The sequence below is a fragment of the Aulostomus chinensis genome, chromosome 19, assembly GCF_037954235.1.
Source record: "Aulostomus chinensis isolate RoL2024-O1b breed Wild chromosome 19, RoL_Achi_v1.0, whole genome shotgun sequence".
In the NCBI taxonomy this organism is placed as follows: Eukaryota; Metazoa; Chordata; class Actinopteri; order Syngnathiformes; family Aulostomidae; genus Aulostomus; species Aulostomus chinensis.
Genome location: NC_141338.1, coordinates 1,353,380 through 1,377,449, shown reverse-complemented (window position 1 = coordinate 1,377,449; position 24,070 = coordinate 1,353,380). Strand labels below are relative to the sequence as shown.

Below are 24,070 nucleotides of genomic sequence, written 5' to 3'. Positions count from 1 at the left end.
GCTAGCGAGGAAGCTACAGCTTAATTCAGTAGAGATGCTAGCACAGCTGCATCGGCTGCCTGTCAGCTTGTACGGATGTTGACTTCATCAGCATTTCTAGTGTTTTCCGGTGCTGGCGTTGCCATGACGAATCATAGTTCGGTGGCATTGCCATGACAACCATAATTTGTCCACATTTTCATGCCGACGTGAGACACTTGAGACTCGACGTGTGGGCACCTTTAACCTGAACTCAAGTTGTCCTCTCTCATTGCAGTGAGCAGACCTGCTGATCGTCTCCTAGAGGGGCGGGGCAGAGGAGAAACCATGTGACACAGCTACAGGAAGTGACTTTCATCCTACCATTGTTAACAGTCTCTCCTCTGATGTTTCCCAGAAACAGTTTAGTTTTAATGTACGAATGTTTCACACTAAGATTTCAGATAAACCACATCAGTACATGTACTGCTTTAGTGTACTACATAGCTTGTCTGTATGTGTACTACGTCCTCCCCAGCGAGTTGGTTCAGCTGAATGCACCAGCGGGTCACGCTCAGCGCTACAGGAACCAAATCACCAAACCAGACCTGTGGTAGTTAGTTTTTATCCCTGATCAGATGGATCACCTGGATTAAGGAGACCTGGATTACGACCTGAAGAGGTGGTGAACAGACGTTTTCAGACAGTTTAGCTGATGTTAGCTGTCAGTCCCTATTAGCTTCAAGCTAAATATGCGTGGCTGGTTCTTTCTGCATTCTGGAGTCACGAAGAAGTGACGAAGGAGAGAAAAACACTTCTGTGAGCCCAAGACTCCTATAAGTGAGTACATGGAAGGTAAAATACACTTTTTAAATAAGTATGACTACAAACAGTGGCCATTCCAGGCTATCCAGCTGTACTCCGTCCCAGTTCTCCAACTTTATCTCACTTCTCTCCCTATCTCTCTTCTTCTACCCTCAACAACTTCTAAAAGTTGCATCCACACGTCGATCAAGCAGCGGCAGCAGCCATGGCTGCAGAACGTCTTTGAGGAAAATGATTTAGTCTTTGATTTAGATCTCCTGTCTCTCGGGCTTCCTTTGCTTCCTCCCTCGTAAGAATGTCTCATGTGTCAGATGCTCCTCCCCCCTGCTCAGGGATGGGTGAGGGGAAAGGGGGTGAAGGGCCATGAGGGAGAGATGTGACTTGCGGAGGAGGGAGCAGGACGAAGCGGGAGGTGAGCTGCTCTACTGCTGGACTTCCTGCACTCCAACTGGACCTGCTTTAAAACTTCCAACCCTCAACATTTCTTCCTCTCTCTCCTCAAGTCCATCAGAGACCAGGACGCTCTCTCGCCTCCTCGCTCATCTCTTTCATCTCTGCAGACCTTCTCGGCACCTCAGCGTCTGGAGACTCTCCTGGATTCTGCATCTGCAGGTCAGATGTTGTGAGCGCTCGGTTTTACAGCTAGTTTGAAATTCAGGGAGGAATCCTGGTCTGTTGGAGTCTGTGCTGCCTTCACTGGAGAAATGAGGGCTCAAGTGCTGGTCGTCTGGCTGAGTTTGAGCCTGTGTGGCGTCCTGGTCTGCGCTCACGAGGATGTAAAAGACGACAGAGTCTCCGGAGGACGGGTGCAGGTGAGAGGGGAAGCCAGAGGGCTTGTGGAGCACCAGAGACAAGCGGAGGACGGAGATGTTGAACTGTCAGATGAGCCGGCTGAGGCAGTGGAGGCTGAGAAGACAAAACAAAAGAAGAAGAAAACACCAGAAGAGATAGAGGCAGGTAAGAAGCAGCAAACACACTTGATGCCCTTGGTCTCGTGTCCATGGTGTTCACCTCAGGTGTTCACCAGCAGGTAGATTTGTGCGAATTTTCTGTTGTTGCTCCCACTGGTTGGACAATCATCGTCATCACTGCGCTTCACCCACTGGGTGGAGGATTGCACGGCTCGCTGCAGCGCCGGTCGCCACCGTGCGTCACCTCGCTTCAGAGGCTGCAGCAGAATCTGAGCCTCAGAACCGTCTGAACTCAGCGAGAGCCTCTGTTCTCAGGACTGGAACTTCACTGGAAGCAGAAAATTCCCAGAAATGTGATGTTTAATGGATCCAGACAACTGTGAACTTCATGTGTCTGCGCTCGTTTTTCTCCCTCCTGCATGACTTCCTTGTGACTGCAGAATGCAGGAAGATCCAGCCACAAACCTTTAGCTTGGCGCTAATGGAGACTGATGGCGAACAACAACTAAACTGTTTACAAACTCTCACATGGATCATCTGGTGTCATCCAGCCTGATCCGGCTGTGTGATCAGTGATCCGTAATTAGAGGCTGGAATTCCCAAACCAAAACAATCGTCCTTTAAAATTGTCACTGTCTACCAAACGTCTGGTGTGCAGAACCGCTGGGTGAAGTTGTGACTCACCACTTTGCTTGACAATTTGCTTCAGAGAGTTTATGTTCTTTCAAAGAAAAAGATGAAAACCTGATGTGATTAAGTGGAGGCAGGTTCCAAAGGAGAGCCAGAGTTCTCAGCCACAATTTGCAGCCAAAACTCTGGGGAGACAGACAGGACAGGAAAGGCTGCACTCAATCTCAGAGGCAGGAAAACATTTGGTTTCTGTCTGAACTCCTGTGATTTTGTCCTCCCAGGCTGAACGACTGTAGCAGGATAGTGGTGGTGGGGGTGGGGGGGCTTTTGTTTTGCTCAAAACATCACCCTGATTCAGCGATGACGGTGCAGCAGCAAGCCGCGATCCAGCTGGTGGTCTGACATGTTCTTGGCTGACCTGCTTTCTCCGCCCGCTCCAGTTCGAGTAGCTGGAGCTCCTCTATCGTTACAGCGGCGTCTGAGCTTCGGAAACAAAAGGGCACATCTGTGGGGAGAAGAAGTATGAGCCACGGCAGAAATATTTCCACTATGATTTTCCGTTTACGAGGGCGCCCACTTCCAGCAGCATTGATGCATTGATGCTCTGAATGTTAACTTTCCGCTGCATGAAGCAAAACCGCAGCAGCCTGGGTTTGTCATGCGTGGCTGATTTTAGGTTACATAAAAGGCGTAATTCAAACCATTTTTCATCCTGAGGCTTTGTTTATCCAGAGAAGGCTGCATAACCCTTATCAGCATGTTCTCGGAGATAAGAGTCTTCTGCTCAGGGGGTCGTTACTCAAAGTCTATGAAAGAGTTTAATTTGGTAGCAGCCGATTTGGAAAGTATCGGCCTGTTAAAGGGAAAGTGTGCAGGTTTAGAGGGAAACGCTTTTATTAGTTTGGGAGGTTTTGTCAGCTTAGAAGGAGCCTTTCTATCTTCACCGTTGTGTCTTCGCTCACCGTGTGTGTTCGCACTCATGCTGTCCTCCTTGTTTCCATCCTTACTGGCTGTAACCTGAGCAGCGTCCTCTCTAAACAAGCTTGTAGAATTTTTTTTTTCCTTTGTTGTCACTGTGGTTTTAGTTGTGAAATACAACTGAGCTCGCTGCTGAATGCATTTGCACAGTTCAAGGTACCACTCACGCTGGGTGATCCGGACCACATCCAAGCACCTTTGACCCCTAAACTCCACAGTCTTTGACGAGTGCGATCGCTCCCTACCATACCCCTGCAGGTACACTTCCTTGGCCCCGGCAAGGTTGGGCTTCAGCACCGAACACGGAACAGGGAGCACGGAACTTCAAATGGTCATTTTTAGTTTTTGGTTCAAGTGCATTTAATCAGAAAAGGTTTTATATAAATTTGATTCTGCGGTTGCAGGTAAAAGTGTGTTTTCCAACTTCGGGTTAGCTTACCCTGCTTCCAGTCTTCAAGCTAAGCTAAGCTAAGCTAAGCCCATCCAGTCTCCACGTCTGACCACAGAAACGAGGGAATAATCTTCTCCAATTTCTCTCTGAAAGAAAGCAAACAAGCATTTTTAAGAAAATGCATGACTTGTTTTCATGAAAAACCCTGGTGAGTTTATAGTGCGCTAATTTTGAAATTAAGTGATGTCATGTCTCTCCACTCACACCACCATCACTGTCTACCTTTATACAACCACTCTGTCACTGTTGGCTGTCAAATGAGTCGCTAGCGGGGAAATTATTAAGTCTGGCAGGGTTCTCTCGTTTAGTCTCGGACCAAAACAAACCACCGACCTGGATGAGCTGCTGCCTGATGGCCGTCTGTCTGAGTTTCACTTTAAAGGGTTTTGCTGACATGAAGTGTAGTAAATGCAGCAGACTGTAAAGAATATGAGAAACCTCTGGCAATAAATGTTAGTACAAAAAGCGCCATCCCTCATTTATGACTACTGGTGTCATGTAACCAAATCTTTTCCTCTGTCACCGTCCGTCTGAAGCCAAAGCAAAGAAGGCAGCAGAGAAGGAGGCCAAAGCAAAGAAGCAGAAAGCTCCAAAACCCACCAAAAAGCCCAAAGCTCCAAAACCCACCAAGAAACCCAAAACACCGAAACCCACCAAGAAGCCAAAAGCTCCCAAAGCCACCAAGAAGCCAAAGGTTACGACCACGACGCAGCCAGGCGCCAGGCAACCGTCTCTGGACGAGGAAGAGGAGAGACTGCTGATTGAACTGGGCTGGGGCACGAGTACGTATGCACAGGCCAGGGTGTACTGATGAAGGCTCTTCCTGTTGGACTACAATAACACCTCTTCCCTGACATGACCACTTCCTGTTGGACTACAATAACACCTCTTCCCTGACATGACCACTTCCTGTTGGACTACAATAACACATCTTCCCTGACATGACCACTTCCTGTTGGACTACAATAACACCTCTTCCCTGACATGACCACTTCCTGTTGGACTACAAAAACACATCTTCCCTGACAAGACCACTTCCTGTTGGACTACAATAACACCTCTTCCCTGACATGACCACTTCCTGTTGGACTACAATAACACATCTTCCCTGACATGACCACTTCCTGTTGGACTACAATAACACCTCTTCCCTGACATGACCACTTCCTGTTGGACTACAATAACACATCTTCCCTGACATGACCACTTCCTGTTGGACTACAATAACGCATCTTCCCTGACATGACCACTTCCTGTTGGACTACAACAACGCATCTTCCCTGACATGACCACTTCCTGTTGGACTACAATAACGCATCTTCCCTGACATGACCACTTCCTGTTGGACAACAAACACGCCTCATCCCTAAATAACAATAACTGAAAATCAAGATGGTGTCTGCTGATGTGGCAGCGTATCGTTGCGTCACTCGTGGTGGTTTGCAGCCATTTGACTCCATCTGTGTGTTTTCAGTGATTCGACCTGTGACCCCAAAGGTGCCTGGATGGGTGGAGCCTGTTGAACCAGACCTGGGTAAGACTGTCACGGTCCAGTGGTCCAGGATCCCTGCTGGGTCGCAAAGTAGATTTATAGCCATAAATAGAGGAGAGAAACTATCGCCTTCCATTCACTGAAATTTTTGAATCAAAACACTTTCATTTTAGCAGCTCTCAAGCAGATTTACTGTTGGACATGAATTCTTAGAACTTCTACACAATCAGAACCAAAGCTTGTAGACCGACCCTTAACCCTCGGGAGAACACAATCTCATAGAAGCACCAGGTACGTGACTGGAGACCAAAACAGAGCTCGACAGGATTTGGAACCGTTCGGAAACAGGTTGGGCTCCAGGCGTACGTCTGGTTCAAGACCTGGAGACGGAAATGATTTGATGTAATCGATTCTTGAGGTTCCAGATTTTACCTGATCAAACGGATCAGATTACAATCTTCTAAATGAGTCATTTCAAGGAAGCTGAGAAGCTAAAAAAAAAAAAGTCAACTTCTCATTTATAGCTTCTTCTTTCAAAATAAACGATGACAAGTTCTCAGGATGTCGGCCATCGGCCCGAGGAGACGCAATGTTCAACGTGCAGCCCTCCGGCGGTGCTGTGGTTGTTTGTCATGGAGAGCTGAGATAAGCGCCGTTGTAGCTCTGAATCTCGCTACGCAGCAGTCAGGAGACATTTGGGCCATTTTATTTTGATGAGTACTGCTAGCATCCACCTTTAAAGAATGTTTCATTCTGTGATTTTAGCGGTTTAAGTTATGAAGCTGAAGCAGTCCCCAGGCAGCGAGGACGACAACCAGCGCGCCAGACGAAGGCTTCATGGACAGCTCCTCTTCAGAGCCAGAGGGTTTATGGAGGCTTTTATGAGCAACTTCATGGCCTCCAGCCGTTTACAAGAGCTGTGAAAATAGAAGATTTGATGTAAAGACGTTCGCCAGGACCGAGCAGGAGAAGGCTGTCCTCCATTAAACTGATTTATGACCCCAGTGTTTTCAACACGTGCGAAAAAATAGACAAAAAAAGAGGAGACGAAAGAATTCAGATAAATGTTTATAAGATTTCACACACACACACACACACGATGTTGCTGCAAGATTTATGTTTCTGGGTTAAATGCAAAGGTTTGCCATCAAATTCTGATTTGCTCTTCACAGATAAGATGCGTAAATTCAACAAAGAGGCCACGACTCCAGAGGTCATCATGTACATACCAGGTAGCCTCACACACTCCACAGGGCCCTGTGTGTGTGTGTGTGTGTGTGTTTATCATTGTCCTCCATGTTATGTTACATACAGCCTGACACACACCAACACGCTTCAACTATTTTGTTTTTTGTGGTCACGGTTGATGAAACAAAGGACTCCAGCTGTCATGCTGCGTTTGCTTGCTTGTGTTCCAGAGGAAACCACCACCGTCCCGTTCGTGGGTCCCTGGTATGAAGAGTACGACTACGCCGACTGTAAGTTCTCCCTCAAAGGAACCCAATCAGCTGTTTCTTCCTGGTGGTGGTGACTCATGTATGTGACTCTCTCAGTGGCTGCAGTGGCCGCTAAGAAACAGGAGGAAGAGGAGGAGAGAGCTCGCAAAGAAAAGGCAGAAAAAGGTAGAAACTGTTTTGTTGGACTCTGGACATTAGTTATTATTACTAATTATACAAAGAACTCCCGTCATGGCAAAGCATGTGGAGGACCTGGTCAGCCTCCTGTCGTATGAAGCTGAACCACCAGCTGGATGTCAGCAATTTACAGCTCAATCAAAATTACCTTGCAGAGGTTCTCTGATGAGATGGCACATAACCCATATTTGACACCAACACGGGTGGAATGTTCTGGTGGGAACCAGTTCCACTGCACGAGCACACATGGAACTGGTTTTGTGTGGCGGTTGGAGAACCCAGTCCATGTGAGAACATGTCTGACACATCTTGTTTCTCCATCAAGCCGAGCGCCTGAGGAAGAAGTGGGAGGAGGAGGAGGAGGAGAGGCTGAGGCAGATCCCGGTGCCCCCTCAACCCAAAAGTAAGAGACAGAAGTCACAGTCTTTACTTTTGGTTCTCTTGTTTTTGCTCTTTTTGAAATCCAAATAGAAGCACAAACAAACAGAACCATTCAAATGTTTTCAACCCTTTTAAATTCAGGCTTGGAAGTCACTAGTTTCCTCTACCGATGAGTTCAAGGACTGTCAGAAAATTGACAACCTTGAAAATTACATTGCCCAGCAGTTTGGGATTTCTTTTATTTAAGTCTTTGTCTTTTGGGAAATATTTCTTAGTGTATTTAAGGGGAGAAAGTGTTTGTGACCTGCATCATGGAGATCCTGTTTTGCATCTTAGAGTGTCCTCCTCTGGGTTTGGAGTCTCACCGGGTGGAGGATGACCAGCTGCTGGCGTCCTCTCAGTCTCACCATGGCTTCACGGCACAGAGGGGACGACTCAACATGCAGGTAAAGTGGACCTGAAGCTCCCCTGTGTCCCGCGTGTCAGGAGGGCGAATGGGGGTTTGACTGCTGAGGTTCTTCTCCAGGGGACGGCGAACGAGGACGATCTTTACGGCGGCGCCTGGTGTTCAGAACCCGAGGAGACCAACCACTGGTTTGAGGTGGATGCGCGGCGGGAGGTGGAGTTCAGTGGGGTCATCACTCAGGGGAGGAACTCAGAACAACTGTGAGTTCCTTTGGGTTCCATGTCAGGTTGAGAACAAGTTGAAGCACTGCATGACAGGCCACCCTGCACATGTGAACTTCATGCACGTCAGAGCTCAGAAGTTCTTCTGATTCATTCAATCACTTTTTCTTCCCTGGGACAACGATCTTCTGTTCATGGAGATAGAAACTGACGATCTCGTGTCCTTACAGCGACGACTTCGTCTCGTCCTACTACGTAGCCTTCAGTAACGACAGTCGCGATTGGACGATCCTTCACGACGGCTACGCCGAGTGGGTGAGTAGGAGCGTAGATAATCATCTTCAGGAGGAGAAGTGGCAATAAATAAAATTAGACTATGACTTTGACTTAGCTGGGGATACTGGGAACCATCCCGGGAATGCTAGGGACTATCCCAGGGATACTGGGAACCATCCCGGGAATGCTAGGGACTATCCCAGGGATACTGGGAACTCTTCTGGGAATTCTCGTGATCAAATGTAACTGGGACTTTTCCTGTGAGTTGATCTAAACGTTGGATGTACCACGGTGCTCTGCTATTCATGTCTGGTGTCTGCTCTTCCCTGCAGCTCTTCTATGGGAACGTAGATAAAGACACTCCGGTGATGAATCAGTTTACTCCTCCTGTGGTGGCGCGCTACATCCGCATCCTGCCTCAAAGCTGGAACGGCAGCTTGTGCCTCAGAGCCGAGATCCTGGCGTGTCAACTACCAAGTCAGTCGCACAAACACATCAGCTCAAAGCGTTCAGGGTTCCAGCTGCTACAACCATTAACTGTGTCATTGCATCGCTCTTAATCAGGATCTTCTTGTGCAACCTGAGTTGTAGTTTTACACTAAAGAAGTATTACAGTCACTGATACTCAGATGTGATTGACAACTGCATGAATAAATCTTTAATGGTAATTCCAGTCTGATGTTGTTTCGTTCAGGCAGCTACCAAAGCGAGAATGAAGTCAACTCATCAGACGACCTCGACTTCAGGCACCACAACTACAAGGAGATGAGACAGGTCCGTCCGTATTCCTTAGATACCAAACCGGCACCGGCACCCGTCAAAAGTTTGACGCAGCTGATAAAATGAGTTTGATCTCAGAAACATTTAATGAAAGCCGGCGTTTTCTGAGGTGAGCAAGTTCAGGTAAGCTCGAGTTTGAGATCAGGGGCGAATCAAGAGAATCACAGCAGCCAGGCTGGCAGAGAGGCAGGAATGGAGGAAGATTCAAGGAGGAACCGACCACAGAGCCTCACACCAGGACTGTCCTGGGTGATTTGGAGAGACTGAGGCCAGGGACCCTCCAGCGGGAGCGAGACCATCACCCTGAGAGTACGCTGGAGAATCAGCAAGCCACTGAGTAAAGTTGGGGGTAGAAGTATTCAGAGATTTTTTTGCCTATAGTGACTTTGACACAGAGCCCCTTGGGTTTCTGAGACCCTAGTATGGTCAGATGCCAGTCAGGGAATGTAGTCTGCAGGATCCAGGCTTCAGAACCACAGCTTGCATCAGGAGACCAGACCAAGCTGAAGACCAAAGGGAAAGTCTCATCTAAGATCACCAGAGTTCTGAATGGACAGTTTACTACTTTCCATGTTGCAACCTTGAGGTGACAAATGAATGACATCTTTACATCGAGAGAACTTCCCTTTCCTCAGGCAGATTTCATCTCAGGACAACAGCAGTTGTGTTTCTCTACTTGGCTTCTTCTCCTGTCGTTGCTCCAGATGATGAAGGTGATAAATGAAGAGTGCCCCAACATCACCAGGATCTACAACATTGGCAAAAGTTCCCAGGGCCTGAAGATGTATGCCATGGAAATCTCAGATAACCCCGGGGAGCACGAAACCGGTAAAAGACAGTTTGTTAACATGACAGCTCGTGATGCATGAATTATGTGATCTTCAGCTCAGATTTACTGCCCATCAGAAAATCAGATTCAAGATGAATCGGACAAGTCTTTCTCAGAATATACGAGATCATCACTTGTCAGAGCTCTTACCTGCACCGAGCTCAGCCCACACCTCTTCCCTGTCAAACTGACCTGCTGCAGGATTTACTGGTTCTTCCTGAGTCAATACTACATCTGTCCACCAGGTTTGGTGAAATATGGCCTGAGGGTTTTTTTTGTAATCCCGCATAGAGTCTGCTGGAACCCAATCACAGTACCTTCATCAGCAGAAGTAGATGGAGGTTTGTTCTCTAGGCCAGCGTCTGTTCAGGGGCCATCACACGCACAGGTCAAGTAGGTTTGTGCTCTAAAACCTCACCTTTCTCAGGGAGAACAAACACCTGTGTTTGTGTCATTTCCAGGTGAACCAGAGTTTCGTTACACGGCGGGCCTCCACGGTAACGAGGCGCTAGGCCGAGAGCTTCTCCTCCTGCTGATGCAGTTCCTGTGCAAGGAGTACAACGATGACAACCCCAGAGTGCGCCGCCTGGTGGATGGAGTGAGAATCCACCTGGTGCCGTCAATCAACCCTGACGCCTACGAGCTGGCGTACGAGATGGTACGATGACTTGATCCTCAACAGCGTTTCCACCTCAGCATCTCGGCGTGGATGGGTGATTTAGACAAATCTTACTCCAGTCAGATCTGTGTCACTCTTAGAATTGAGGTTCCTTCTGTTCTGCAGGGATCCGAGATGGGGAACTGGGCTCTGGGCCACTGGACTGAAGAAGGTTACGACATCTTTCAGAATTTCCCAGACCTCAACAGTATCTTGTGGGGAGCTGATGACAGAGGCTGGGTCCCTCGAATAGTCCCCAACCATCACATCCCGCTGCCAGAGAACTTCCTCAATGGATCCGTGAGTTTGTTTGAGATCTTTGAGCGCCCAGGAGCCAGGACCTAGTTCTCATGTTATGACTCCGATGGGGCTTCTGTCTTGTGTAGCTTGCAGTCGAGACGAAAGCCATCATTTCCTGGATGGAGCGGAACCCCTTTGTGCTGGGAGCTAATTTGCAAGGAGGAGAGAAACTAGTGGCGTACCCTTTTGACATGCAGCGTCCCCCTGTCTCTGTAAGTCTGGTTTATGGGAAGAAAAGAAACCCACACGTCACTTCCCTTTGACCCGGTTCTAATCCTGTACTCCTTTAATGTTCTTGAAGCTCACCGACAGCCGGCGCTGGAGGATGAATGCTGAGATGAACGAGGAGACATGGGCCCGGATTCAGAGGCAGAACGAAGGAGCTCTGAGGGAGACGCCAGATGACGCCATGTTCCGGTGGCTGGCCATGTCATACGCCCACAGTCATCTGACCATGACAGAGACCTATCGAGGCTCCTGCCATGGTGATGATGTCACCGGGGGGCAGGGCATCACCAATCGAGCCTACTGGAACCCAGTGGTGGGCAGTAAGTGTTGACTCCTATGGGTTTTCCACAAAGAATAGAGAAGTTCAGAGCCAGCGCCAAAACGTGAACCAGTTCTTAACAATCTGGGAGCTAAAGAACCAACGCTTGGCCAAGAGAACTGCCTCCAGGCTGATGAAGGCTGAAGGTTTTTTGTGTCCACAGGCATGAACGACTTCAGCTACCTGCACACCAACTGCTTTGAGCTCTCCATCTTCCTGGGCTGTGACAAGTTTCCTCATGAAAGTGAACTTCCTCTGGAGTGGGAGAACAACCGCGAGGCCCTGTTGTCCTTCATCGAGCAAGTGAGACTAATGGAGAACCAACCTCCATCTTTGGAACATGAACTGAAGTTGCTGTTGTATCCGGTGTCAGATCATCTACTTGTTTTTACCAACTGGTCTGTAAACATCAGAAAATCGGCAAATAAATGTTTGACTTTAACGACTGTTTCTGAGCGCTGAAAAACAGCTTTCGTGAGTCCATCTTGCCTCATCGTAGTGATGACTCTCAAATTAAATCGACAACTTCAAGCAGGGGAATTCCAACGGACTGCAAATTCTCCCCAAATATCTGGAGGAACATGAGGCTTGCTCTCATGATCCATTGTGCATGTGCTAGTACACCAACATGGATGCTGGTTGTGATGAAGGGTAAAGAATTCTGCTTCCTCTGCAGGTCCATCGCGGGATAAAGGGTGTAGTGAGAGACATGGAGGGAACTCCACTGTCGAATGCCACCGTGACGGTGGAGGGAATACACCATGATGTCAGAACTGGTATGCAGATATTATTCATGACGACTGCTTTGCTTTTTCCTTCCATTTTGGAGAGAGATTGTAACCAGATGTTGCTCTCCAGCTGCAGGAGGTGATTACTGGCGGCTGCTGAATCCTGGAGAGTACAAGGTCACGGCTAAGGCAGACGGCTACACCCCTCAGACCCGGCTCTGCCTGGTGGGCTACGACTCCGGCGCCACTCCCTGCAGCTTCAATTTGGCCAAATCCAACTGGGATCGCATCAAGCAAATCATGGCGCTCCATGGCGGGAGGCCCATTCGGCTCGTCCCCAAAATCGTGGTGAAACCCACGGCGCCGAGCACGACAGAGGTCCCCAACACAGCGGACGCTCACGCCATCGCCCAGAACGCAGAGCGACGCAGGCGTTTGCGACTCATGCGTTTGCGTCGGCTGCGTCTGCAGAGGCAACGAGGCGGCCTGAGTACCACCCCCACAACGACAACACCGTCAACAACAACTACAACCGCAACAACAGCCCCCACAACAATACTGCAAACCGAGAGCACAACCTCCTGGTACGACTCCTGGTTTCCTGTGGACAGCTGGTCAACCGAGAACCCGTTTGACAGCGTCATCTTCGACTCGTTCCCCACGCAGGACTACCCATTTGAGTTCACCATCGACTGAATCACTTGGCCCGGGTCACCTGTGCGGCTCACCTTTAGAGTAGGAGAGTAGAGGAATGTTTTTAGGAAGTTCTGGAAATGAGCTTTTGCTGAGCAGAGACTCGAGAACACACAACTAATCGGCTTTACAGCCAATAAAACCATAAAATGTGTCACATTAACAACACGGATAAGATTTGGTTCCTCACATAAGACGTCTATGTATCTGTTTAACTGATCATGTACTGCTGGGTGCATTTGTTGAAATTAAAGACTTTTTATATAAAAAGATGGAGTCTTTCAGTCATTTTGTGGTTCATATCCATCTTCACATTTATCTTCCCAGTGAGAACCCGCACAGGCACAGGGAGAGCATGCAGACGTCCCCGTCTGTCCATCAGTCTCTCCTCCTGTCTCTCCCACTTCATCTCTGTCCCTCTCTTTCCTTCTGTCTCTCTGTCTTTGTCTCTGTCCATCAGTCTCTTTATCTGTCCCTCTTTCCTTCTGTCTCTCTGTCTTCCTCCATTCTGTCTTTGTCTGTCCATCAGTCTCTCCTCCTTTCTCTTTCTGTCCCTCTCTTTCCTTCTGTCTCTCTGTCTTTGTCTCTGTCCATCAGTCTCTCCTCCTTTCTCTCTCTCTTCATCTCTGTCCCTCTCTTTCCTTCTGTCTGTCTTCCTCCATTCTCTCTTTGTCTCTGTCCATCAGTCTCTCCTCCTTTCTCTCTCTCTTTATCTCTGTCCCTCTTTCCTTCTGTCTCTCTGTCTTCCTCCATTCTCTGTCTTTGTCTCTGTCCTGCTCTCCTGCTCTCTCTCCGTCCCCACTGATCCTGGATCTGCTCCACCTTCCTGCTGGTAAAGGAAGGTTCTGGTGGCTGCTGTTGCAGGATGTGCTGCTGATGGAGAATTGTTGGGTGGAGGTTCATTGAAGGAGGGAGGTGCTGGACCTGCTCTACTTGGACAGAGTCAGGACAGAACTTTGGTTGGGGTTTGGTGACACACAAATAAAACTGACTTGACTTTTTACTTGCAAGAAATCAGAACCCAAAGGCCAAAACTTGAGCATCACCATCTTAGGTCTAATTAGTACCGGCCGTCTCTTTCGCACCTGGCCTCAGCCCCCCATGTCCCTCAGGACAGGAACCTCCGTTGGTCCCTGAACATGTCAGCTAGCGCCATCAAGAGGTCAACTTCTTAATTTCACTTCAACACCGGCCTACCTCATCCTCAGCTGCTCTCTATGCTATTAGCTAACATGCTGTCTGCTAAATATTAGCATTTTAGCATTGTAAGTAGGACTCACTGGAACTAGAAATCAAACTTTTTTATTAGAATAAACATTTTCTGGGCAGAGATGTTGAAGATGAGACCAGAGGGATAAATGTTCCTTGCAGGGTTCCACGAATCCACAGAAAGTTGCGTCACCAGCATCCGTGACCCAGTTAGCCTCAGTATTAAGGGTAAAGTTCATACTGGGGTGCAGCGGCGCCCAGCGAAGCTTAGAGGGTGCAAATGTCTATGACTGGCTGGATTTTCTCGTCTTGTTTCTGCCTCCGGTGTAACGGAAACTCTTGAGGGGGTTCCTGCCCTGGATTTTCTTCTACAAATAAAGAAAGGAGTTTAGCCAACAGCTGGCGTGACGCATCAGCTCATTCAAACAGGTTTGAAAGTTCAGATTTCACATTTTTGGAGCCTCACCTTGAAGCTGGCCTGGACAACTCCTGGCTTGGACTTGTCTCTCCTCTTGCGTCGCCTCCTGCTGGACAGAGGATTCACCAGCCCCCGCAGCGTCTCAGGAACTGGAGGAACAAAATGGAAACAATTGTATTTACCACCGTCCACCATCTTTACAACCACAGTGACGTAAGAAACGCGTGTCTCACTGAGGTACTCAGGGACGTTCTTCAGGTGAGGCTTGATGACAGCGGGATGGAGATCTTGGTCATGGCGGAGCAGCTGCAGATCTCGAGGGTTGTCCTCAAAATAGGTCTGAGCGACAGCACACAGATCCAATCAGAGCACAGCTCCGCCTCTGTTTACGTCTCTGGAGGCGGGAGGGTTACTCACCTTCAGTTTGTCTGAGTTCAGCAGCTCCTGCTTGATCTCCTTCAGTCTGGCCTCCCTCACCGCCTGCTTGGTCACTGAACGCATGGCGTCCTACAAACACCCACCACAGAGATTCACCCTCACAACTCCCTGCACTTGAATCCCTCAACCGACAGGTGTGAGCGGGAGACTCACCCTGCAGCGGTACCTGAAGCCCTCGATCTCCTCCATCTTAAACTTGTACGGTTTCAGGGCCGACTCAGCGTTCTCTGCAAACATGTACAGTTACTGGTGACAAGAACATCTGGATGGAGGAAGAATTCTGCCCTGCAGGAAACCATCAGCTGAGGTTGTTTGAACTGAGGGGGACGTGATTCCTGCCCGTTACCTCCCGTGAGCGTCTCCTCCACCTCCGACAGCAGAGCCAGCTCGGTGTGAGAGATGAAGGACAGAGCTGTGCCGGGGTTGTCTGCTCTCGCCGTCCTACCACATCAACAAAGCATCTATTAGCGTTTTGGTCGTCATCAAAGCATCAAAGAGGCGCTGCAGGAGGGAAGCAGGATTTACCGTCCCACTCGATGAATGTACGACTCCACAGTTGGGGGGAAATCAAAGTTGATGACGTTGGCAACGTTTTGGAAGTCCACACCTCTGGAGACACCGTACTCCTTGTCCTTAGTCCTGAAAAAACACGACAGTCAATGTCAGCCCAGACCAGCAAGCCTCTGACCCCCTTACCTGGCGAAAGTCAAGACCACATTCACAAAGAAAACTCTTATTTTGCTTCTACTGACACTCACAGGACTCTTACACTTCCCCCGCACTAGCATTCATTGTGCTAAGCTAACTAGCGCCATAGAAAAGTCTCTCTATCGTCTCATCCGGGTCTGGGAACGACAGTTAAATTCCCTAAAAGTGGGCGTGTTCTTCTAATCCCCTTTCTATCCTGTAATGGGAACACTGGGAGTGACTGGGCACCAGGTCTGATTCAGTTGCCAAGCTTTCATCCCTCAGTAAACCAGAGTGCAGATCGATTCTTGAGATGAACTCCAGATTATGACGTTACATATCATGAAGCATCGAAGCAGACTCACCTTCCTCCTGTCTCTGCTGCCTTCTTCTTCTTCCCTTTGCCGGCGGCAGCTCCGCCGACCGCCGGGTCCGCCACACTCTGTTCATCAGTGGCGATGATGTAGTCGTAGAATCCCTGGTTAAACTGGGTGATGATGTGGCACCTGCAGCAGAACGGAGGGGACAAGAGGGGGGTCATGGGTCTGGATAAACCGGTGCAGCAGGACTGATGTCAGGACTCCGGGTCCCTCCTCACCTGGACTGGACAGGCAGCTCTGAGTTGAGCACGCAGGCAGGAATACTGAATTGTTCCAGGAAGAGTTTGAGTCGGTAGCATCGGTCCACTGAGCCCACAAAGACCAGCGTCTTTCCCTGCACCAGCCGCAGCTTCAGCAGCGTGTAGACCAGCAGGAACTTGTCCTCCTCCTCACACCTGATGCTGAACTGCTGCAGCTGGCTGCTGTCGGGCAGCTGAGAGCCCTGGAGCTTCAGCGTCACCTGAGGGACCGCGTCACCGCAGGAAGACCACGCCAGCTGTTAGCCATGAGATGCTAGCGCAGAGCCGCCAACAGACGTGCGGCGAGAGTTTCACCAAACAGAGATTTCAATGTTTTTAGAGTACTTTGTTCCTCGTATGAGATTGTTTGACTGTCACTTCTGAGCAGTTGTAGAAAGTCGGCAACAGTCAGTATAAATACATGTACTATGTATGTATATGTAGTATTATACGTATTATGTTCTAATTTTGTGTTTCTTCATAAATTTCCTCAATTTAAAAATGTATTACTAACATGATGATGGGTAAACCAGCAAACATCAACACAAACATTTAAAAATTCCTAAATGTGAGTTTATGAGATAACTACACTGTGTGTGTGTGTGTGTGTGTGTGTGTGTGTGTTCTTACAGCGTTGTGCAGCAGCAGCTCCTTCAAGGCCTGGACGTCCTCTGTGAACGTCGCTGACATCAGGAACGACTGGTAGATTTTGGGTAAATGGCTGTTAGAACACAGAGACGCGTGAGATCTGGTTCTGGTTCTTCTGTCGACTCCGTGTGGAGGTGCGGTTCTGTTTTCCTCCTCATGTTCTGATTAGTGAACGACGATTGTTAAATAGCAATGAGGTCGTCAGCACTCTGGTTCTTGATGTTAACAGAGTGTCATCTCCGACTGTTCTGTGTGCGTGCGTGTGTTCTCACCACAGCAGGTTCTTAAGGTCGGCTTCAAAGCCGAAGGAGAAGAGCAGGTCGGCCTCATCCACCACCAGCATCTCCAGCGTGGAGTGCAGGACCAGGTTCTGGGCGTTGAGGTGGGCCAGCACGCGGGATGGCGTCCCCACCACCACGTCAGGCTTCTCCATCAGCACCGGCCTGTCCAGACACAACATCAGAACTCCCCCACAATCCAAAATGAAACGTTCCATCTAAGATGGTAACAATCTGACATGAATGATGTCAGGTCGTAGAGGTGCGCTGATGTTTAAATGTACTGAGGAGTGACATCACAAGTGGGAGTGGCCAGGACTGGGCTTCTCCGTCCGACTCGCGAGCAGCGCCTCACCTCTGCGCCGACAGGTCAGCTTTGCTGGAGATGTCGGCCACGCGGACGTCTCTGGAGCAGAACGCTGTCAGCTGCCTCATCATGGTCTGGACCTGCTGGCCCAGTTCTTTGGTGGGGACCAGGATCAGGGCTCTGACGGCCTGCTCGCCAACGCTCTGAAGACACGGAGGAGACGGCTGAGAGACAGACTCTTAATCTGGAGGTAAGAGTCATGATATCGACTGGTGTTGCAGGGACACGCCCACTTTAGTGAACGTCTCTTCTTGTCCAAGCTAACTAGCTGAGACTCGTCCGTTTGGCTCTCGCTCACCTGCTTGGCGGTCAGGATGCGCTGGATCACCGGAATGGCGTAGGCAGCCGTCTTTCCAGAACCGGTCCGGGCTCGGGCCAGCAGGTCCTTCCCGTCCAGAGCCAGAGGGACAGCCTTCTCCTGGATCAGGGTTGGCTGGGACCAACCCAGATCTGCGACTGCCTGAGAACAGAACGCCACCGGAGCTGAGTGAGAGCAGCCACAACGTTTATCTCACCTGAGCGACGGTTCTGGTTCCTGCAGAACTTTCTAGTCCACTACGCCTGCTCCCAGCTGGTGCGTTAGGAAGTTTTACTACTTCATCCATAGGTGTAGAACTACATACTCAACAGTCTTGTGCTTCCATGTTTGACAAGTCACTGAACGTGTACACGACGACGTTTCTTCGTCAACACATTTGTGACGTTCGCCCTCTCGACTCGCTGGTCAAACATCCTCATCTTCTCTTTGAGGGCGTTTTTCTTCGCTGTTTTTAAAGCAGCAGTGGTTCAGATCCTTGCTGGCTCATTCTTGGCGTTTAAACACGCCCAGCAGATTTATTGGTAAAAACATGTTATTAAATGAGGACATCGTTACATTCAGCCTCTAGAGATGTGGAAACACCACAACATGTCCGTATGTAAGCTCTCAATCCTGGGGCTCTGAGGTGTGGAGGTGTGTGGGCTGAACCCCCCCGCAGCCAGGTTCCTTCACATGGGTCTAGATGAGGCTCTAGAATCCATGTAGGAACCCTGCTGGGGTCTCATGTTCGTCTCCGGTGAGGCTAAGCTAGGCTAACGTGTACTCCTACTGCTGTTCTCCGACCCGCGTCACTCTTTCACTTGTGGCGCGACTCTAGTGACATTCGATTCACCACGTAAAGGTGGAGTTGTTTTAGTTTCAGCTGCGTTTCTCTTCCTTTCAAAGCTTCTGCGTAAAGTCTTACCGACGGACGCGTCTGGTGACGTCAGACAACCGTGTTCACGTCGCCGTCGCGGCTCCAGCTAACGGCTGATCTCCTCGACTACATTTTAGTCAATATTTTCAAACCAGAAAGAAGCTGGTTACCTTCAACAGACGGTCGTCCAGGCCCATTTCATGAAATTGCAACCTCTCGGTAGCCATCTTCCTTGTGAGGCACACGTGCGTCGCAGGAATTAGACGTCAGCGAGCCTCCATGTGCCCCCCCCCCCACATAACAACCTCCTCTGCTGTCAATCACGAACTGGAGCGATGCCTGGCTTCCCACCTCTAAATATGTCACTTCTCCTGACGTGAAGGAAACTCAGCACAAGTTCTCACTCTGCATTTGTCCATCCAAAGCTTCCGTCCAGATTGAGAAGTCTCAATACACCTTCACTACTCCTCTGGAGGAGGAAACACTCCAACACGCTGCACCTCACAAACGCACCATGAGCTGCAGGTCGCTGCCCCGGGTGTTTTACTTTGAAGAGAATTCTCATGATACTGACGACTTAGTTAACCTACTTGTCATGATTGCCACGTGCCGGATCCATAAAACTAAGTTCTCCAGAACTCTCCCTCCCTTTAAGTTCTGTATTGATGTAAGAGATACTGAGTCTCTAGAAATAATTGAAGATTAAAAAATGCAAAAGATGTGTTTGTATAATTCAAACTATATTTAAAGAAATATAATTGCCCTGAGTTGTATTTTCTGAAATGCAATGAAATATGTTTATTCTGTAGTTTTTTGATTGTTTGTTTGCCTGGAATTATGATGCCTTGTTCAGTTTTGTGAACAAATACATTTTATTGATTGTTATCTCTTTAATTAAAAAAATCACATAACCTTATTTGTAGAATAATAATAATTGATAATAGTTTTTGTTCTTTTTTATTATGATTATAATTAGTAGTAGTAGTTGTAGTCGTAGTGGGAGGAGGAGGAGTATCATATTACTATTATTATTATTATTGCAGATGTTGTTATATTAAAATATACACACATTTGAGCAACAACGGGAAAGTGTTGAGAAACAGAGAGATGAGAACTCCGGTCGTTTATCTGGTCTGGAAGAATCCTACGTTGTTCCTGTGAATCACTGGTTTTTACTGGGGAAGGAGCGGTCAGGCTTTGGTTATGGAGGAATCTGGTGAATTTAATCTGCGATGCTGACTCTCAGCCAGCAGGTGGCGGCAGAGCGCCCTCGCGCTGATTTGCCTTCCGCCATTCAAGAAAGGGAAGAAGAGAAAGTCTTTGTTTTTTGGGGGGGGGAAACACATGGGACCGTGATGTGAGTATTGTAGACTGTTCTTACTGTTAAACAACGGAATAAATAGCCAACAACCTCCTTTATAGTCTGGGGTCACTGGTTTTCAGTTTATTCAGTGACGTTGCTGCTTTCATGCCGGAAACTCTAATGTAGCTAGCATGCTAAAACAGATGCTAACAGGCTAACGTGACGGTATCACCCGGGCGGCGTATTCCTTGTCACTCGTCATTAGTCTTCAAACTTCTCTCAGCGACTCTGAAACGAAACATCAACATGTCAACAACCAGAAGGCAAAGTTATACCAACAAACGCGCTTCGATGTTTTATCATCCGACGTTATAAATGTGGCATTTGAAACGCTTGAGACAGGCAGACACAGGTTGTAGTGATGTCACATCCGTTGATTCAGGTGTACTGAGATAGAATTTAGAGATCCTTGTTCCGAGGCTTTTCCACTACTATTAAGCTATCAAGTTACAGTGTAAGATTGAAAACAGAATGTTGGTCCAACTACAAAACTAAAGGGATTCTCTAAAACTGTGGTTGTACTTTAAGGGGTGCGGTGGTTGTAGTTTGAGGGTGCGGTGGTTGTAGTTTTGGGGTGTGGTGGTTGTAGTTTTGGGGTGCGGTGGTTGTAGTTTGATGGTGCGGTGGTTGTAGTTTTGGGGTGCGGTGGTTGTAGTTTGATGGTGCGGTGGGTTGTAGTTTGATGGTGCGGTGGGTTGTAGTTTTGGGGTGTGGTGGTTGTAGTTTTGGGGTGCGGTGGTTGTAGTTTGATGGTGCGGTGGGTTGTAGTTTGATGGTGCGGTGGTTGTAGTTTTGGGGTGCGGTGGTTGTAGTTTGATGGTGCGGTGGGTTGTAGTTTTGGGGTGCGGTGGTTGTAGTTTGATGGTGCGGTGGGTTGTAGTTTGATGGTGCGGTGGTTGTAGTTTGATGGTGCGGTGGGTTGTAGTTTTGGTGTGCGTCGGTTGTAGTTTTGGGGTGCGGTGGTTGTAGTTTTGGGGTGCGGTGGTTGTAGTTTGAGGGTGCGGTGGGTTGTAGTTTTGGGGTGCGGTGGGTTGTAGTTTTGGGGTGCGGTGGTTGTAGTTTGAGGGTGCGGTGGTTGTAGTTTTGGGGTGCGGTGGTTGTTGGCTGATATCAGTGGTTGAAGACCTCGGCTGATGGTGGTGTTTTGTTGTTTCGTCTTTGTTGTTTATCACCCTGTTAGCTGCTTTGAAGTGGACCTTCACCACACCTTCATGACATCATCAAACCAGCAGCGGTAATTAGGTGTGTGTGTGTGTGTTCAGCCTGTGCAGGGCAGTACAGCCATGACCAGGTGGGCGAGAGCCAACAATGTCCACAAAAACAAACCAGCAGAAGCGACCCCGTGGAGCCAGCTGAGAGGAGCAGGGGGAGGTCCCCCAGGGGGCTCCAGACAAGGACCTTCGAGGGACCATGTGAGACGGACTGAGCCGGGGGGCTCTGCTGTGAAGAAGCCCAATCGTAAGAAGAAGGACTACACCAACGAGGACGTGAACGGCTTCCTGGAGTACCTGCAGCAGAGCGGACAGCCACTTCCTGCCGGGCAGCGAGGACCGAGGGAGGGGGAGCGAGAGCTGATGGAGGAGGTGGGGGTGGCCCTGAAGAAAGACCGGAGGAGAGAGGAGAGAAGGCTCAAGAGGCAGACGGACAAGAAGCATAAAATGGTGAGAGACTTGTGACTTGGTCCGACACGCCAGAGAAGTGTCGTTAAGAACATGAAGTCAGTACAGAGACGTGAGTCCGATTCTCATTTCAGTTTTTTTGCCAATTTTTTTCATAAATGTAGAACAATAAGTTTTGTTCTTTTATTGTTTGGTTATGTGTTTTGGGGAGCGTTTACACACAAAGCTTCTGAGGTTCTGGAACTGTAAATGATTTTGTGTGTGTGTGTGTGTGTGTGTGTGTGTGTGTGTGTGTGTGTGTGTGTGTGTGTGTGTGTGTGTGTGTGTGTGTGTGTGTGTGTGATCTCCACCCCCACAGCTGTGCTTTAACTGCAGGAAGCCGGGTCACGGCCTGGCCGACTGTCCCGAGGCGGACCGAGACGAGGAGATGGGCCGAGGTATCTGCTACCGCTGCGGCTCCACTGAACATGAAATCCAGAGATGTCGGGCTAAAGTCGACCCCGCCCTCGGTGAGTGCCTCCCCACTACACCTTCACACCATCACACCTTTATGTTAATCATGATGATAAAATAAATATTACATGATGTAATGTTCACTCTGTGTCTGGTCCAGGTGAGCACCCCTACGCCAAATGCTTCATCTGTGGTCAGACTGGACATCTGTCTCGCTCATGCCCTGATAACCCTAAAGGACTCTACGCTCAGGGTACACCACCCCCACCTCACCTCACCTCACCTCCACCGTAAATGAACGGTGGTTTGACTGTCTTTTGCTCGTGTCTCTGCAGGCGGCTGCTGTCGTGTCTGTGGCTCAGTGGAACATTTCCAGAAGGACTGCCCCGAACACCAGGCCTCCAGTGAGTCCTCCTCTTCGTTTGTCAGAGTACCGTTAGCTTGACGCTAACATCAGCAGAGCTGCTAACTCTCTGCTGATGTTTCTCCGTGACCACCAGTTTTTCAACTCTCTGGTCCTGGACTATCTTTGCTGTTTGTGGTCTCAGTCGATGGTTCAGGAATCCTGGTAGACGCACAAGCGAGCAGATGAGCTGCCATCATGAAATATTGGAAAGCAATGAGAAGAGACCAAACTTAAACTGTGACTGTGATTTCACTACACCTTCACTACACCTTCACCACACCTTCACTACACCTTCAATACACCTTCATCACACCTTCACCACACCTTCAATACACCTTCACCACACCTTCACTACACCTTCACTACACCTTCACTACACCTTCACCACACCTTCACTACACCTTCACTACACCTTCAATACACCTTCACTACACTTTTGCTGCACCTTCTTGTAATCTGTACAATGAGGATGAAACTGCTTCTTCTTCTCTGGTGTAAAGGCTGCATGTCTGTGGTCCTCCAGGTAACTCTGTGACTCTGGGATGGTTGTCCAACAACATGAGTGCAGACCACGAGGAGGTGCACGTTCCAGTGAAGAAAGTCAAAGCCAAGCAGACAAAAGTGGTGGTTTTCTAGCTCCGCCTCCCATTGCCTGAGCAGCAGTGATGTCATCGCCAGCTGCTTCACAGACTCCTTACATTCTGGATCTTTTGGCGTGTAAAGATTGTCTCTTCAGTTGAACTTTACTGCTGTCTAGTTACACGTTATGGACATTTGAACTCAAACTCATCAGATGAGTCAGTGACATCATCAGACCTCCTGAGGTCATCAGTCTTGTTGCAGCTGTAAGGTGAAGACTCGGCCACTAGGAGGTAGCGTCGCTCTCACTGAAGCAGCTGCAGGATCTCAGCCTCCTGCTGCTGAGATGCAGCCAAACCAGATCGGTTTGGCAAGCAGGCTGACTTCCTACCTGCCGGCTGACTTCCTACCTTCCGGCTGACTTCCTACCTTCCGGCTGACTTCCTACCTGCCGGCTGACTTCCTACCTGCCGGCTGACTTCCTACCTGCCGGCTGAACCTGCTCACTCTTCACTCAGTGAAATGATTGCGTGTACAGACCTTTTATAGTTTATGTCCCTGTCTCAGTTTTGCAGGTTTGTAACAGAAAAATCTCGCTCACTATGTTTTTGTGCTGGTGCTTCTGCATAAATATGCCTCTGCTCCTGCTGGTTCATTGACTTTGTTTGGAATATTTGCACAAAAAGTTTGTGCCATATTTGGTTCAAGCTTGACAGGTTTGTAAGTTAATATCAGCACATTAGCACAAAACGCTAAGTTTTACAGTAAGAACGTTCTCCCAGTGCAGCGCGGTGGAGCAGTGGTCAGCACTGTCTCCTCACTGCAAGAAGGTTCCTGGTTCGATTCCCGGAAGGAGCACGGGGTCTTTCTGGGTGAGTCTCCATGTTCTCCCTGTTCCTGCTGGGTTCTCTCTGGTACTCCAGCTTCCTCCACAGTCCAAAGACATCAAGAGGGACCAGGTTAATCCAGACTCTAAATTGACCGTAGGCGTGGCTGGGAGAGCCAATGGTTGTCTGTCTCTATGTGTTGGCCCTGCCATGGACTGGTGACCTGTCCAGGGGGAAGGCTGCTGGGATAGGCTCCACCCCCACCACCCTCAACAGGAGAAGAGGG

General features: G+C 49.0%; 3 protein-coding genes across 4 annotated transcripts; 2 read left to right on the top strand and 1 right to left on the bottom strand.

Moving 5' to 3' along the window:
• The first annotated feature begins 1,140 nt into the window (after positions 1 to 1,140).
• On the top strand, positions 1,141 to 12,958 carry aebp1a (AE binding protein 1a). Its single transcript, XM_086186919.1, has 21 exons — positions 1,141 to 1,195; positions 1,287 to 1,740; positions 4,290 to 4,535; positions 5,228 to 5,287; positions 6,418 to 6,477; positions 6,664 to 6,723; positions 6,799 to 6,867; positions 7,205 to 7,282; positions 7,597 to 7,706; positions 7,787 to 7,926; positions 8,118 to 8,202; positions 8,496 to 8,640; positions 8,858 to 8,937; positions 9,648 to 9,771; positions 10,234 to 10,430; positions 10,557 to 10,730; positions 10,817 to 10,942; positions 11,032 to 11,278; positions 11,441 to 11,580; positions 11,954 to 12,053; positions 12,136 to 12,958. Exons 2-21 carry the CDS (start codon positions 1,488 to 1,490, stop codon positions 12,699 to 12,701), a joined length of 3,060 nt encoding a protein of 1,019 aa, XP_086043045.1. The 5' UTR covers positions 1,141 to 1,195; positions 1,287 to 1,487; the 3' UTR covers positions 12,702 to 12,958.
• Positions 12,959 to 13,984: 1,026 nt separating this feature from the next.
• On the bottom strand, positions 13,985 to 18,865 carry ddx56 (DEAD (Asp-Glu-Ala-Asp) box helicase 56). The gene is made up of 14 exons (XM_086186920.1): positions 18,708 to 18,865; positions 17,661 to 17,822; positions 17,351 to 17,505; positions 16,990 to 17,160; positions 16,700 to 16,790; positions 16,049 to 16,290; positions 15,816 to 15,956; positions 15,289 to 15,402; positions 15,110 to 15,204; positions 14,917 to 14,990; positions 14,743 to 14,832; positions 14,559 to 14,664; positions 14,374 to 14,474; positions 13,985 to 14,275 (listed from the first exon to the last, which is right to left on the bottom strand). The coding sequence occupies exons 1-14, from the start codon at positions 18,762 to 18,764 to the stop codon at positions 14,192 to 14,194; spliced, it is 1,683 nt and encodes a 560-aa protein (XP_086043046.1). The 5' UTR covers positions 18,765 to 18,865; the 3' UTR covers positions 13,985 to 14,191.
• Positions 18,866 to 19,816: 951 nt separating this feature from the next.
• Positions 19,817 to 23,619, top strand: zcchc9 (zinc finger, CCHC domain containing 9). 2 transcript variants are annotated; one of them, XM_086187231.1, is made up of 6 exons: positions 19,817 to 19,894; positions 21,163 to 21,561; positions 21,878 to 22,028; positions 22,133 to 22,225; positions 22,308 to 22,376; positions 22,902 to 23,618. In XM_086187231.1, exons 2-6 carry the CDS (start codon positions 21,184 to 21,186, stop codon positions 23,012 to 23,014), a joined length of 804 nt encoding a protein of 267 aa, XP_086043357.1. In that variant the 5' UTR covers positions 19,817 to 19,894; positions 21,163 to 21,183; the 3' UTR covers positions 23,015 to 23,618. The 2 variants fall into 2 exon arrangements, with proteins under 2 accessions (XP_086043357.1, XP_086043358.1); XM_086187232.1 differs by having other exon boundaries at positions 19,852 to 19,894; positions 21,081 to 21,561; positions 22,902 to 23,619.
• The last annotated feature ends 451 nt before the right edge of the window (positions 23,620 to 24,070 follow it).